This window comes from Notolepis coatsorum (assembly GCF_963971535.1).
Source record: "Notolepis coatsorum genome assembly, chromosome: 7".
NCBI lineage: Eukaryota > Metazoa > Chordata > Actinopteri > Aulopiformes > Paralepididae > Notolepis > Notolepis coatsorum.
Genome location: NC_140171.1, coordinates 13,386,631 through 13,403,955, shown reverse-complemented (window position 1 = coordinate 13,403,955; position 17,325 = coordinate 13,386,631). Strand labels below are relative to the sequence as shown.

At 43.2% G+C, this 17,325-nt stretch overlaps 1 protein-coding gene across 1 annotated transcript in view; it reads left to right on the top strand.

The window, feature by feature from the left end:
• Positions 1 to 17,325, top strand: part of LOC311232628 (uncharacterized protein) — a gene marked incomplete at its 3' end in the record, with an annotated part of 41,193 nt that overhangs the window by 6,532 nt on the left and 17,336 nt on the right. The window contains 15 exon segments of the mRNA XM_084319488.1: positions 312 to 365; positions 510 to 563; positions 656 to 700; positions 4,281 to 4,334; positions 6,483 to 6,527; positions 6,912 to 6,965; positions 7,286 to 7,330; positions 7,581 to 7,634; positions 11,011 to 11,055; positions 11,424 to 11,477; positions 13,749 to 13,793; positions 14,288 to 14,392; positions 14,395 to 14,451; positions 14,838 to 14,891; positions 15,259 to 15,297. Coding sequence (XP_084175614.1) covers positions 312 to 365; positions 510 to 563; positions 656 to 700; positions 4,281 to 4,334; positions 6,483 to 6,527; positions 6,912 to 6,965; positions 7,286 to 7,330; positions 7,581 to 7,634; positions 11,011 to 11,055; positions 11,424 to 11,477; positions 13,749 to 13,793; positions 14,288 to 14,392; positions 14,395 to 14,451; positions 14,838 to 14,891; positions 15,259 to 15,297 — 804 coding nt within the window.

Here is a 17,325-nt window from a genome sequence, read left to right as displayed (position 1 = left end):
TTATTGTCTCTCTCTCACTCTCTTGTCTCTCTCTCTATCACCTTCTTGTCTCTATCTCTCTCTCACTCTCTTGTCTCTCTCTCTCTCTCTATCACCTTCTTGTCTCTCTCTCACTCTCTTGTCTCTCTCTCTATCATCTTCTTGTCTCTCTCTATCACTCTCTTGTCTCTCCCTCTCTCTCTTTATATCTCTCTCTTCCCCTCTCTCTCTCTCTCTCTCTCTCTCTCTCTCTCTCTCTCTCTCTCTCTCTCTCTCTCTCTCTCTCTCTCTCTTTATCTCTCTCTCTCTCTCTCTCTCTCTCTCTCTCTCAGGGTGACAGGGGCTTTGAAGGCCTACCAGGTTTCTCTGGTAACAAAGGACACAAGGTAAGTTGATTGATTGATTGAGTAATATTATGTACAACAACATGTATTTCCCATGTGTTGATCAGGTTTCCAATACATCTAGATATTATTGTTATTATATTATTATTATTTGTTTGATTGAATTGAAACACTCTTTGTGTTTAGGGGGAGCGAGGGAAGTCAGGCCCTCACGGTCCACTTGGAATACCAGGAGAAAAGGTCAGAGGTCAAATAGACTGAGCGAGAGTGCTTGTGTGTTGTGTTTATGTATGTGATTATGTATGACTGATGACCGTGTGGTTCTGTCTCAGGGGTCAGAGGGGCCATCAGGACCGAGAGGACAACCAGGTGATTCTGTGAGTACTACACACACAACACACACAACACACAGACGCACACAACACACGCGCGCAGCGCAAACACAAACCCGCGTTGACCTTTTTGTGCATTCACGGGTGATAATAACAACGACACTGAAGGAGGTGTTAACTGTCACTCAACACATTCACGTCATACCTCACCACAATAAAACATAATTATATTCACAGTAAAGAATGTCCTTCAGGGTACGATGGCTTCTATCCAGCAGCTACTGCTACTTCAAGAGTTCTGTCTGAAAGGTTCTTCACAAAACAAGAGGGAAAAGAAAAAGGAAGTCACACACACACACACACACACACACACACACACACACACACACAAAAACCTGTCTATTTGTCATCAAACAGCTTTACATGAATGAATCAGAAAGACTGGAACACCTGGAACAATCAGATTTCTTGGCCAGAGCAACCATTATTTCCCTAGCTTTCACAGAGTATTCAACAGGGGGCGCTCCAGTGGTTGATTGATTGATTGATTGAAAATTGTATTAACAGATTGAAGAATGGGTACAATACAGTACGGCTCAATACACACAATTGTTAAGGGGATGCAGACCAGAGAAAGACTTTCGTCTTGTTTACATCAGGGTCCCCCATTTTCAATTGATCATAACATATATTAGACATGACATACAGATAGACAGTACTGTTACATCTAGACATTTATGACATACCAGATCTACACATATACAGTACTGTTTATGAGTACAAAAATAGTCTAAAAAGAGAGTATATACATTTGAGGGGGAAGAAACTGTACATTGGAGGAGGTTGGGTAGGTGGGGTGGGGGGGGGGGGGGGGGTTGGGTAGGTGGGATGGGATGGGGGGGGGGAAACTGTACATTGGAGGTGGTTGGGTAGGTGGGGGGGGGTTGGGTAGGTGGGATGGGGGGGGGGAAACTGTACATTGGAGGTGGTTGGGTAGGCGGGGTGGGGGGGGGGAACTGTACATTGGAGGGGGTTGGGTTTGGACATTTACAGGGGCCAGTTTCGAATTGCAGTCTCCCGTAGGTGCTCTTTGAGAGTGGTTTTGAAGGTGGGTAGTGATTCACATTCCTTTACAGCTGTGGGTAGGGCGTTCCACATTGATGTGGCATAATTTTGCGAAACGTCTTTAGTCCCTTGTTTGTGCCGAATCTGGGTTTAACATGATTTGTGGAGCTCCCTCTGGTGTTGTGGTCGTGGTATTCACTATAGATATCAGGATGACAGAGGTAGAGGTACTAGCTAGATATCAGGATGAGGGAGGAAGAGATACTGGTCAGGTAAAGAGAGAGCAGTTGAATATCTACCCAAAGCAAGGAAACTATGTAGCCTACAGCTAACTAGCTAGCATGCTAGCTATTACCGTCTCATGGTCGTGCCCCTCGCCGAGTGTATGGGGGGATGTGATGGAACCGCAGAGGTCAATGATGCGCGTGGTCAGATCTTCATAGTTGATACACATTTATTGTTAAAGCGTTGACAATCAAATACAAATTCAGGTTTAGGAGGAGGTGAGGAAGACAACAGGTGAGGAAGGCAACAGGTGAGGAAGAGAACAGGTGAGGAAGACAACAGGTGAGGAAGGCAACAGGTGAGGAAGAGAACAGGTGAGGAAGGCAACAGGTGAGGAAGAGAACAGGTGATGAAGGCAACAGGTGAGGAAGAGAACAGGTGAGGAAGGCAACAGGTGAGGAAGAGAACAGGTGATGAAGAGAACAGGTGAGGAAGGGAACAGGTGAGGAAGAGAACAGGTGAGGAAGACAACAGGTGAGGAAGAGAACAGGTGAGGAAGAGAACAGGTGAGGAAGGCAACAGGTGAGGAAGAGAACAGGTGAGGAAGAGAACAGGTGAGGAAGGCAACAGGTGAGGAAGAGAACAGGTGAGGAAGACAACAGGTGAGGAAGACAACAGGTGAGGAAGAGAACAGGTGAGGAAGACAACAGGTGAGGAAGACAACAGGTGAGGAAGAGAACAGGTGAGGAAGGCAACAGGTGAGGAAGAGAACAGGTGAGGAAGAGAACAGGTGAGGAAGGCAACAGGTGAGGAAGAGAACAGGTGAGGAAGGCAACAGGTGAGGAAGAGAACAGGTGAGGAAGAGAACAGGTGAGGAAGGCAACAGGTGAGGAAGAGAACAGGTGAGGAAGGCAACAGGTGAGGAAGAGAACAGGTGAGGAAGAGAACAGGTGAGGAAGAGAACAGGTGAGGAAGGCAACAGGTATATAACAAAGTGGTCCTCGATGGAAAACATAAAAACACAGTAAAACACAATAAAAAAACACAATACCAATAAAAACAAAACACAATAAAAACAAACATAATAAAAACACAATAAAACTAGACATAAAATACATTTCGTACCCTGCACTACACCAAGAGAAGACAAAAGGTGAGGAAGACAAAAAATTAGGAAGATAAAAGTTGAGGAAGATAAAAGTTGAGGAAGACAAAAGATGAGGTGAGACAAAAGATGAGGTGAGACAAAAGATGAGGTGAGACAAAAGATGAGGTGAGACAAAAGATGAGGTGAGACAAAAGATGAGGTGAGACAAAAGATAAGGTGAGACAAAAGATGAGGTGAGACAAAAGATGAGGTGAGACAAAAGATGAGGTGAGACAAAAGATGAGGTGAGACAAAAGATGAGGTGAGACAAAAGATAAGGTGAGACAAAAGCTGAGGTGAGACAAAAGATAAGGTGAGACAAAAGATAAGGTGAGACAAAAGATAAGGTGAGACAAAAGATGAGGTGAGACAAACGATGAGGTGAGACAAAAGATAAGGTGCGACAAAAGATAAGGTGAGACAAAAGATGAGGTGAGACAAAAGATAAGGTGAGACAAAAGATAAGGTGAGACAAAAGATGAGGTGAGACAAAAGATGAGGTGAGACAAAAGATAAGGTGAGACAAACGATGAGGTGAGACAAAAGGTGAGGTGAGACAAAAGATGAGGTGAGACAAAAGATAAGGTGAGACAAAAGGTGAGGTGAGACAAAAGATGAGGTGAGACAAACGATAAAGGTGAGACAAAAGATGAGGTGAGACAAAAGCTGAGGTGAGACAAAAGGTGAGGTGAGGGAAGAGGAAGGGAGAGAGGAGGGGCGGGGAGGTGTGAACAGAGAGGAAATTACGTGTCACTTTTTTTTTTGCAGACAAAATCAACCTTTGCAGGGTAGTCAGCCAAAAGGGGGAAGGAGCGCCCCCTGTCAGTTACAAGGGGGAAGGAGCGCCCCCTGTCAGTTACAAGGGGGAAGGAGCGCCCCCTGTCAGTTACAAGGGGGAAGGAGCGCCCCCTGTCAGTTACAAGGGGGAAGGAGCGCCCCCTGTCAGTTACAAGGGGGAAGGAGCGCCCCCTGTCAGTTACAAGGGGGAAGGAGCGCCCCCTGTCAGTTACAAGGGGGAAGGAGCGCCCCCTGTCAGTTACAAGGGGGAAGGAGCGCCCCCTGTCAGTTACAAGGGGGAAGGAGCGCCCCCTGTCAGTTACATCGGGGAAACCAGGTCAATCTGCCCACAAAAGTAATGGTGTTTGTTTCCTGTTCACGTCTGACACGTTTTTCTTCTGTTTCCCTCAGGGTACTAGAGGTATGAACGGGCCCAGAGGTAACGCTGGCCCAACAGGTCAACCTGTGAGTATGACCTTTCACCTTTCCCCTCCAACTAACCTTCTCATCTTCTTCCTCTTCCTCATTCCTGTTGAACCAGATTTCATGGTTCTGGGGCAAGATTACTACAATCTTAGACATCAGTATGATTACAGTACCGATCACAATTTTAAGCTTGCGATCAGTCACCTTTAGCAGATTACATTTTAAAAGTAACCTCACTGAACTCGAAAAAGCAAGTCTTCCTCGTCGAAACATGGCTCCCGCGTTGCCGTTAGCTAACGCAGAAACCGTGTCATACCATGATGTTATGCTAACGCTGCATTTGTTATGGAATAGAATAGGATATAAATTTGACACTACAAATCGCTCACAGTAAACATTTAGACATTTAGACAGAACAAAATCACGAATAAGAATAACAAAACAAATTGCCTAAGAATAAGAATAGAATAGTCCTAAGAATAAGATAGTTAACATGACATTATGCTAACGCTGCATTTTGTTAACAGGACATTATGCAACCCTTGTCAGGCGAGAGACTATAGGCTCAGTGTGTCACGCCGGATACGATACACCACCGCAGAACACCTGAAGTGGTTTCTGTCATGCCTCACTCCTGTTAGTACTTGTAACACTGTTAGCTTACCTGCTTATGAATCACGCTGAAGATTACACGCTGCGCTTGTTGATGGGCGGGAAGTGTGTGGTGGGTAGCAGTGTTTTATCCATGACATGGCAGAAGAAACCCTATAATTGAAACAAGTTGGACAATAAATGTAGCACGGTGAACTTACACGTTTACACTTGCTGGCGGTGAGGAAGTGGTGTAGGAGCAGTATTTTACGGATCCTACAATGGAACATGCATTTCAGAGACGCCACAGGTTCAGAGCAGCGACGGACTGGAATACATACAGTAGCCTGCATACAGAGTAACATGTAGGTGAATCTTGAGTATTTTTCTTTTCTAAAAAGATAGCAGACTAAGTCAAGTCTCCTTTTTAAAATTTCGCTTTACTCAGATGGGGAAACAGATTGTTACAGACAGAGGGATGATTTATTTGATTTGATTGAACCTTTATTTAACCAGAAAAGTCTCATTGAGATAAAAAATCTCTCAAAAAAATCTCTTTTACAAGAACGTCCTGACCAAGATAGGCAGCAGCACAGTTACAATTTCTTTCGCCTCGCCAATTCTCGCCTCGCCAATTCTCCCTTCAATCCTCCCCTCCCCTGTCTCGAACGTTGCTAGACTATGCCTCCCACTGGTCGGCTGCAGTGAGGACCAAGCCTTGCATCACGTGTCCCCTCCGGTACACGAGGAGGCAGCTGTCGCATCTTTTCACCTGTACAGCGCGATCTCTCAGTGGCGAGAAGTAACGCGTGGGAGGCTCACGCCGCCCCCGTCACTTCCTGATTCTGCTGTACAGGCGCACCAACCAACCTGTAGGAGTCGCTGTCTACAACGTCCAATCCCCACCCACCAGCTTTCCCACCCCTAACACTGCCAATTGTGTTAGTATGAACGACCAGCCAAGCTGGTAGCAACGCAGAGAGCTGGGCTCGAACCCAGCATATCCTGCGTTAGTGGCGAGCGCCTTGCCCACTGCGCCACTTAGCCGCCCTCACAAAAATGTATTTGATAAATAAGGCAATTAAAACAAAAAACAAGGACAATTCACAGAACCATTCATAGTCATTCAAAACATCTGCAGCCAGATGTGCTGGATTCCATATCACTTAGAAGTGTTTTAAAAGCAATCATTCTATATGCCCTGTTTTTATGTTGAAACTTGTTGTGTGCCGTGTTGGTCAGGACTCCCTGGAAGAAGAGATCTTGTATCTCAAAGGGACATTCCTGGATAAATAAAGGATAAATAAAATTAAAATTAAAACCAGTGAGACCAGCTCATGCAAATTTGTGATGTCCACAGAAACATATTGTTACAGACAGAGGGATGATGTCCACAGAAACATATAGTTACAGACAGAGGGATGATACATACAGAAACAAGCATTTCATGGAAAAGTATTCTGTATTTTACTATGACAACTAATAAAGAAACTTGAAACTTGAACTTGATGACCACAGCTAGGGAACAGAAGAACCCCATATGAGGGAACGCATTTGTGTTTTCTGAACCAACCATAATGTTCTCTCTTCTCACAGGGTATCCGAGGAGTCGACGGAGTTCAAGGCTCTAAGGGAAACATGGTTAGTAGACGGTTATGGTTAGTTATGATTAATAGATCGTTGTGGTTTGCTATGGTTAGTAGATAGTTAGTTCCGCATGACCCAAGAGGGCCCGTGGAAGGTTATCCTGCCATTATCTTGCATTAGGAGCGTTTGTAGTTCTGTTTGGCTTCATCATGATTGCCACCTAAAACGTTATAAACCTAACCCTTACCATAGCCCTCCAAATGTATAAACGTCCTTCCCAGCTATGGGATCTAGACGCAGCAGGTCGCCGTGTTACCATGGCATCATTTGGATGAACATTCCAGTGGCAGTTATGATGAAAATTCCATTATTCCACATTATCAGTGTGAATGCATACACGTGCACACTCCCCGTGACATCACTTCCTGTTTGTAACAGGGAGTTCCAGGAGACGTAGGGGCGTCCGGGCAGCAAGGAAACATTGGATTCCAGGTGCGTCTAGATACACAAACCTAAACACACTGACACCTACACACACTTATTATACCCACACACAGGCAAACATACATAACAAACACACCTTTCTACACACAAAACTCCATGCATGCGCACACGCAGGCACGTGCACACACACACACACACACACACACACACACACACACACACACACACACACACACACACACACACACACACACACACACACACACACACACACACACACACACACACACACACACACACACACACACGCTAATGTTCTCTCTCTCTCTCTCTGTCTCTCTCTCTCTTTCTCTCTCTCTCTCCTCTAGGGCTTCCCAGGTCCTCAGGGGCTAGTAGGCTTACCAGGAGAGAAGGTAAGAGACCGCTCCATCCTGGTAAAGGTATTGATCTAGTATCAGGGGTGTAAGCTTTACATGGTAAAGTTATTGATCAAATATCAGAGGTGTTAGCTTACATGGTAAAGTTATTGATCGAGTATCAGAGGTGTTAGCTTACATGGTAAAGTTATTGATCCAGTATCAGAGGTGTCAGCTTACATGGTAAAGTTATTGATCCAGTATTGGGAGTTATTTGCTTCAATGCTAATTCATCTGTTTCTTTCAGGGACCACAAGGGAAGAAAGGGCTGCAGGGCTTAGCTGGAAACGATGGACCCCTGGTGAGAGACACACACACACACACACACACACACACACACACACACACACACACACACACACACACACACACACACACACACACACACACACACACACACACACACACACACACACACACACACACACCAGTGGCGGCTGCTGACCACATTTTTTGGTGAAGCACAAATTATTATATTATATTATATTTATAAAACATCCCCCAATGTGAGTGTCAGTAGTGGCTGGTGAGTTAAAAAATTGGGGAGGACGGGAGAGATAAAAAATTTTTTTATAAAGAAGTACAGACACAGTGTGGTTATGAAGACAGTAGACATACACTACAGTTAAAGACAACAGGCACTAGTAATAAATACCTTGGAGTAACTCTTGACACACCTCACTTACACACATCACAACAATAGCTTAGTCAAGAAGGCAAATCAAAAACTATTTGTTTACAGCAAGATCAGACCATTTCTCAAGACACAATAGGCTACAAGTCAAGAAGTATCACCACATCAATCCCACATGCACTCATTCCAGTACCGGCTTACACAAATAATTATGGACTAAGATCATTCTTCCACACAAACAGCAAAATCTGGAACGAGATCCCATTCCACATCAGAGCAATAACCTCCATCTCACACTTCAAACAGGCCTACAAACAACATCTGATGCTAGAAAACCTCTGCACTCACTGTGTCATTTAGCTTAGCACAGACCCAATAGCATTGATTACTACAGCACACACACACACACACACACACACACACACACACACACACACACACACACACACACACACACACACACACACACACACACACACACACACACACACACACACACACACACACACACACACACACACACACACACACACACACACACATAATAAACACAACGGCCACAGCGGGCCAACAAATCGCAGCAGCTATTTACAATGCAATACACAAATATACAAAATAATGCTCAAAATATGCACACTTCCTACCTTATTTGTACATGAAGTCCATCCTCCGATCATTCTTTGTGAATTCTGCGATGACTTTGTCATAAAATCCTCTTGCAATAATAATCCTTTTCTCTTCAAAAGTCATAACTGCATGCTTGACATACAATCACTTATGATTATAGGTCTGGAGTCACCCCCAGTCTTATCACACACACACACACACACACACACACACACACACACACACACACACACACACACACACACACACACACACACACACACACACACACACACACACACACACACACACACACACACACACACACACACACACACACACACTGACCACCCATACTAACTAAAGTAACTCAACAAAGCAACCCACAAGTCCAGGGATTCACACTGGCACTGCAGTGATGGTCGCATCTTATTTATTGTTATTATTCGTTTTAAATCTAAACCGTTTGGGATTGTTTTCCCCTTTTCAAATTTGGACCAAGCCGTATTCTCATGCAGAGCAGCGGAGATAACAGCAGATCTGATCCGTAGCTTGCACGTTTATCCCTTGCATGTTTTCGTCACACCAGGCTCGTGAAACGGACCCATTGTCATTTCGCCTGGATGTACAGAACGCATCACCAGATCAATCTCACATGCACATCACTCAGCACTATAGGAAATGAACGACACATACACGCGCGTGCACACACACACACACAGGCCACAGCGGACCAAAACAAATTGCTCGTTACTCACACGCACTGGTCTCCTCCGTCGTAAGTCTGGTCTCAGTAAACTGGATGCTTGCAGACTGCAGAGGGGAATCCCTCGCGTCACGCACTCGCATAAGCCCATATATGGACCAAGTTGCCAATTAAGATTGTCTCGAAAGGTCCGCAGAAAGCAGTAGCACTCACTCACCAAAGCTGTGTGCTGCTCACATGAAGAGGAAGGCAGCACAGCGGTTCTTCCTCTGGGCGAACGTTTCGATGACTTTGGGAACAAAAATTGAGAAAGACAGGACAGGAGCTTACTAAACTACTAGCTTGCTAAGCTAGTAGCTAGCTACAAGTTAGCTTACACAGTCCAAGACGGCACGTTCACGTCAACTACAACTACTTCAACTGAGATAAAAAAATATATATATATCATCAAACGATGCAGTGCACAATAAGTTCATGAAGTTCAACAATTGAATAAAGATCTTAAAATATTAATTATTATATTAGGCAAATGAATCTCTTCTTTTCTATGTCAGCCTCTAGGCTGACATTGCACACAGTCAAAACAGTCCAGCTGCACTTCCGTAAGTTTAGCTGGGGCCAATCTCTGATTGGATTTGAAGGACAATGTGGCACGGCGTGAACCAATCAATCAAGTGCGCTGAACCTCACTACCCGCCTTTTTTAAACTCAAATACCCTATTTTGATTGGATAATTATATTCTTAAGCCCAACCTGTGCACCTATTTTTGCACTGAGTGATTGACATCTGGCCATTACTGCAGTAATGGGATCAGGCCAGATCAGAGAACTCAGAGCTATATTGTTTTTTTCACAGAGGAAAACATTTCTAATAAAAAAAATTATAATAATAATAAAAAAATATATATATATATTAATAATTTTTTTTTCTTCTTTCTGTATATTACTAGTGAAGCACTAGCCTCACTAGTTGTCATGCAATAACCTCCACTGACACACACACACACACACACACACACACACACACACACACACACACACACACACACACACACACACACACACACACACACACACACACACACACACACACACACACACACACACACTAACCTACACGTATCTTCTCACGCACTGCACCTCGACTCTGGAACTCCCTCCCTCAGTCCATCAGTGACTCCCCCACACTATCCACCTTCAAATCCCGCCTCAAAACCCACCTGTTCTCCCTAGCCTTCAACCCCCCCCCCCCCCCCACCCATAACCCCCCCCTCCAACCTGTTCTGATGTTTGTTACTGTGGCTTTATGTTTCTGTGTATCTCATGCTGCTTTCCCCTGTTTCCCCCGTGGTCTTATGTTCCTTTTTTTGTTTCTTTGTTTTACTATGTTTCTCTGCCTATTATCAGTGACTTCGGGTCCTTGAGAAGCGCTATATAAATTTAATTAATTATTATTATTATTATTATTATTATTATTATTATTATTATTATTATTATTATTATTATTATTATTATTATTATTATTATTATTATTATTATTATTATTATTATTATTATTATTATTATTAAATAATAATAATAATAATAATAATTATTATTATTATTATTATTATTATTATTATTATTATTATTATTATTATTATTATTATTATTATTATTATTATTATTATTATTATTATTATTATTATTATTATTATTATTATTATTATTATTATATCTCTGTGTCCATAGGGTCACCCTGGAAGAGAAGGAACTCCTGGGGAGAAAGGTGTGCCGGTAGGTTTGCTGCCGCCCCTCTGAGTGTGTGTGTGTGTGTGTGTGTGTGCGTGTGTGTGTGTGTGTGTGTGTGTGTGTGTGTGTGTGTGTGTGTGTGTGTGTGTGTGTGTGTGTGTGTGTGTGTGTGTGTGTGTGTGTGTGTGTGTGTGTGTGTGTGCGTGCGTGCGTGTGTCCGCACGTGAATGTGTGTGTGTGTGTGTGTGTGTGTGTGTGTGTGCGCGTGCGCGTGTGTGTGCGCATGCGTGAATGTGTGTGTGTGCGTGAATGTGTGTGTGTGTGTTTGTTCCTGTCACTGCTGCTGATGAGAGACCTACAGTAGTGTGTGAGTCACTGTACTAAAGGTTGTGTGTTGACTTGTTGACCCGTAGGGCCCTACTGGTGTGCAGGGTCCTGTCGGATACCCAGGAGGACGGGGAGTTAAGGTAAGGAGGAGACCTAGCAGACAAGAGATGAAGCACACATCCAACTTCCTGTTGCCAGACACAGATGAGTAGGTATTCATGAAAAGGATCGGCTGAAAACCTCCTGTACAGAGTTAATTTACACCACAGATCAAATCCCAAACTGCTGGGATTATTTACAACGTAACATTACCTCCTGACCCCAAAACCCATGAGCTCATATCCTGAATATGAGAAACACGATGGCTGAGGCACGTCAACACCTCGTGAGTCCTCTGGTAGACATGCGCACGTCCGTCTTGTAGGTGCTGAGTTGTAGAACTGTTTGTAGACCTTTTCAGATCTTTTCCATCCCGTTGCCAGGGGAACAGCTTTGGCCCACATGTATTTCCTGTCAGCTATTGTATTAGCAAACACTGAAATAAACTGGGGCCCTTTTAAGAAAAGGGACCCAATTAGAAGGTAGAACTAGCTCACTACAGACTTCGTTTAGTTCATAGTTTATTTCCTGTTGCAATGTTTGCTAACGCAATAATTTACAGGAAATATGTTTCCTAGCAACAGAATTCCAGTGAAACCGTCGATATTGCTCCCAAAAATAATGATATTTGAATGCGTTACTGTGAGCCTGGGGACTAATAAATAAATAAATACTAATACAATCCCATTTACGGTTTTGTACTGTGTACAGACATATAGGTCATCAATCAGGTTTTGTACTGTGTACAGACATATAGGTAATCAATCAGGTTTTGTACTGTGTACAGACATATAGGTAATAGGGATGATCGATATTGGCTTTTTTACCGATACCGATATACCGATATTGTCCAACTCTTAATTGCCGATACCGATATCAACCGATACCGATATATGCAGGGTAGGCCTGCCGCGATAAGCAATAAATCGATTAATTGCCGCGATAATTAAAATTAATGCAATGATTTTGACGGGCGCGATTAATTGCTATTTGCGCGTTTGTTTTAATGAGGCGGAACCAGTGCCCCTTGTCAGTCACTGTCCGTGTTGGGAGGCGGGCCGCTGGCTTTACTACAGAGCAGAGAGCACAGCACAGGAGCTCCGTGGGGCAACACCACATAGCTTAACTACATTTCTCAATAGTGTTGCTCCTTTTAACCAAGTAGCGTTATTTGTAGTGTAACGTTAGCGTTTTAACGTTAGTAGCTAACGTTAAAACTAACTTAAAGTTAGTTGTTCACCAACAATCTCAACATTTGTTTTATCATTAGCTCATGTCGATCTACTAGTAGCATCAGCAAGCTAACGTTAGCTGGCCCCAGTCCACTAGCAGCATGTCGATCTACCAGCAGCATCAGCAAGCTAACGTTAGCTGGCCCCAGCCCATTAGCAGCATGTCGAAGTAGTAGTAGCATCAGCACGCTAACGTTAGCTGGCCCCAGTCCACCAGCAGCATCAGCAAGCTAGGATAATAACAACAATACTTCCGGTCCGGTCGGTGGGCTTCAAAATAAAAGTCTAAAACACCGGAAAAGACGGAGCGGTGGGCTTCAAAATAAAAGTTTTGGGAAATAAATTTCTCAAAAAAAATTCTCTAACCGGTCACAATAATATCGCTTATCGCGATATTTTCGGGGGCAATTATCGCCCAGCAAATTTTTTTATCGTGGCAGGCCTAATGCAGGGTTTCCCCCCCCAAAAAACGGAATAATTTCAGGTAATTAACATTACATATCTCTTGTTGTGGAATTAACACAACATTATGCATACTTTTGACAATAAATAAAATCAGAATTTGTTCTTACTTGCTTGCCTGGATAAATAAAGGTTATAGAAAAAATTGAAAACCGATACCGATATTTTCCGATATCACATTTTAATGCCACATTTAATGCCTAGTAATCAATCAGGTTTTGTACTGTGTACAGACATATAGGTAATCAATCAGGATATGACAAATGCATACAAACACCACATCCTGTCCAACACCAAGGAAACTATAAAAGAAGGAAGGGTCATCACGTCAGAATACCAGCGTTCTATGCTCTGCTTGGTGCCAGACTTTGGTGCCAGTTCTATTGAAGCCTGGATTAAAATGCTCGTCATAAATGAGGAGATGGCTGATCCCATTCAACTAAATGTTAGCCAAACTGAACGTTTCCACATGTTGGCACCAATGTGCGTTCACGCGCTACACAGTGATGTGATGACCCTTTCTTCTATAGTTTCCTCGTCCCACACCATATCCAGGATATGATCTAGTTAGTATCCAGAATAGTAATGTCTCATTGTGTCTGTGTTCCTGTGTGCCAGGGGGCCGATGGCATCAGAGGGCTGAAGGGAGGCAAAGGGGAGAAGGTGAGAGAGACCTTGTTGTATCTATCTATCTATCTATCTATCTATCTATCTATCTATCTATCTATCTATCTATCCATCCATCCATCCATCCATCCATCCATCATCCATCCATCCATCCATCCATCCATCCATCCATCCATCCATCCATCCATCCATCCATCCATCCATCATCCATCCATCCATCCATCCATCCATCCATCCATCCATCCATCCATCCATCCATCCATCCATCCATCCATCCATCCATCCATCCATCCATCCATCCATTCCATCCATCCATCCATCCACCTCTGTGTATACATCTAACTCTGTATCACTCTCCACCCCCGCCTCTCTCTCTCTCTCTCTCTCTCTCTCTCTCTCTCTCTCTCTCTCTCTCTCACTCTCTCTCTCTCTCTCTCTCTCTCTCTCCTCTCTCTCTCTCTCTCTCTCTATCTCTCTCTCTCTCTATCTCTCCCCTCTGCCTACCTCTCTCTCCCAACCTCTCTCTTCAGGGTGAGGACGGTTTCCCAGGGTCCAAGGGGGAGATGGGGGTGAAGGGTGACACAGGGGACAACGGGGGTACTGGTACCCGTGGAGAGGATGGACCCAGAGGGGCCCAAGGGGCCAGACGGGGCCCCTGGGAGAGTCTGGCACCTTAGGCACCGCTGGAGAGAAGGTACACAGTCCAGTCAGCACGTCTGATGAGGGAAACACACACCAATACAAGTACTTACAAAACAAAAAAAAGTTGTTACCAAACTTTGTGTGTATGTCTTTTTCTCTCTCTCTTTATCTCTTTATCTATCTCTCTATTTCTCTTTCTCTCTATCGCTTTCTCTCTTACTCTATCTCACTCTCTCTCTCCCCCCCTCCCTCCCTCCATCCTCTCTCTATCTCTCCCTCTTTATCTCTCTCTTTATCTCCCCCTCCCTCCCTCCATCTCTCTCTATCTCTCTCTCTTTATCTCTCTCTCTCCTCTCTCTCTCTCTCTCTCTCTCTCTCTCTCTCTCTCTCTCTCTCTCTCTCTCTCTCTCTCTCTCTCTCTCTCTCTCTCTCTCTCAGGGTAAACTGGGTGTTCCAGGTTTACCAGGGTATCCGGGACGTCAGGGGCCAAAGGTGAAAAAACACGACAACAACATAACAAAAAATGAACGTGGATGTAAACAACTTACCAACGTTGTACCAAATGTTACCAATTATCATCACGAATGCATTCTGTGTGTGTGTGTGTGTGTGTGTGTGTGTGTGTGTGTGTGTGTGTGTGTGTGTGTGTGTGTGTGTGTGTGTGTGTGTGTGTGTGTGTGTGTGTGTGTGTGTGTGTGTGTGTGTGTGTGTGTGTGTGTGTGTGTGTGTGTGTGTGTGTGTGTGTGTGTGTGTGTGTGTGTGTGTGTGTGTGTGTGTGTGTGTGTGTGTGTGTGTGTGTGTGTGTGTGTGTGTGTGTGCGTGCGTGTGTGTGTGTGTGTCCACAGGGTTCTGATGTTTTCCTGGGGCGTTGGGAGACCTTGGAGAGAAAGGAAAGAAGGTTAGTGTGTTGGGGGGGGGGGGGGGGGGGGGGGGGGGGCATGGTGAGGGGTTGAAAATATCTAAACAACATTATGACAACAAGACACAGACACACAGAGGTACCTGATGGGACATATCACACTAGTTCACACTAGTTCACATAGTTCACATAGTTCACACTAGTTGACATAGTTCACATAGTTCACATAGTTCACACTAGTTCACATAGTTCACATAGATCACATAGTTCACACTAGAGCACATAGTTCACATAGTTCACATAGTTCACATAGTTCACACTAGAGCACATAGTTCACATAGTTCACATAGTTCACACTAGAGCACATAGTTCACACTAGTTCACATAGTTCACATAGATCACATAGTTCACATAGTTCACATAGTTCACATAGTTCACACTAGTTCACATAGTTCACATAGTTCACATAGTTCACACTAGTTCACATAGATCACATAGTTCACATAGTTCACATAGTTCACATAGATCACATAGTTCACATAGTTCACATAGTTCACATAGTTCACACTAGTTCACATAGTTTACATAGTTCACATAGTTCACATAGTTCACACTAGTTCACATAGTTCACATAGATCACATAGTTCACATAGTTCACATAGTTCACACTAGTTTACATAGTTCACACTAGTTCACATAGCTCACATAGTTCACACTAGAGCACATAGTTCACACTAGTTCACATACTTCACATAGTTCACATAGATCACATAGTTCACACTAGTTCACATACTTCACATAGTTCACATATATCACATAGTTCACACTAGAGCACATAGTTCACATAGTTCACACTAGTTCACATAGTTCACATACTTCACATAGTTCACACTAGTTCACATAGTTCACATAGTTCACATAGTTCACACTAGTTCACATAGTTCACACTAGTTCACATAGTTCACACTAGTTCACATAGTTTACACTAGTTCACATAGTTCACACTAGATCACATAGTTCACACTAGATCACATAGTTCACACTAGTTCACATAGTTCACATAGTTCATAGTTCACATAGTTCACATAGTTCACATAGTTCACACTAGTTCACATAGTTCACATAGTTCACATAGTTCACATAGTTCACATAGTTCACACTAGTTCACATAGTTCACACTAGTTCACATAGTTCACATAGTTCACATAGTTCACATAGTTCACATAGTTCACACTAGTTCACATAGTTCACATAGTTCACACTAGATCACATAGTTAACATAGTTCACATAGTTAACATAGTTCACATAGTTCACACTAGATCACATAGTTCACATAGGTCACATAGTTCACATAGTTCACATAGTTCACATAGTTCACACTAGTTAACATAGTTCACATAGTTCACATAGTTCACACTAGTTCACACTAGAGCACATAGTTCACATAGTTCACATCGTTCACACTAGTTCACATAGTTCACATCGTTCACAGTAGTTCACATAGATCACATGGTTCACATAGTTCACATAGTTCACACTAGATCACATAGTTCACATAGTTCACATAGTTCACACTAGTTCACATAGTTCACATAGTTCACATAGTTCACACTAGTTCACATAGTTCACATAGTTCACATAGTTCACACTAGTTCACATAGTTCACACTAGTTCACATAGTTCACATAGTTCACATAGTTCACATAGTTCACACTAGATCACATAGTTAACATAGTTCACATAGTTAACATAGTTCACATAGTTCACACTAGATCACATAGTTCACATAGGTCACATAGTTCACATAGTTAACATAGTTCACATAGTTCACATAGTTCACATAGTTCACACTAGTTCACATAGTTCACATAGTTCACATAGTTCACACTAGTTCACACTAGAGCACATAGTTCACATAGTTCACATCGTTCACACTAGTTCACATAGTTCACATCGTTCACAGTAGTTCACATAGATCACATAGTTCACATAGTTCACATAGTTCACATAGTTCACACTAGATCATCGTTGGTGACTTTCATTCAGTCAGTCTAGTTTACACTTTC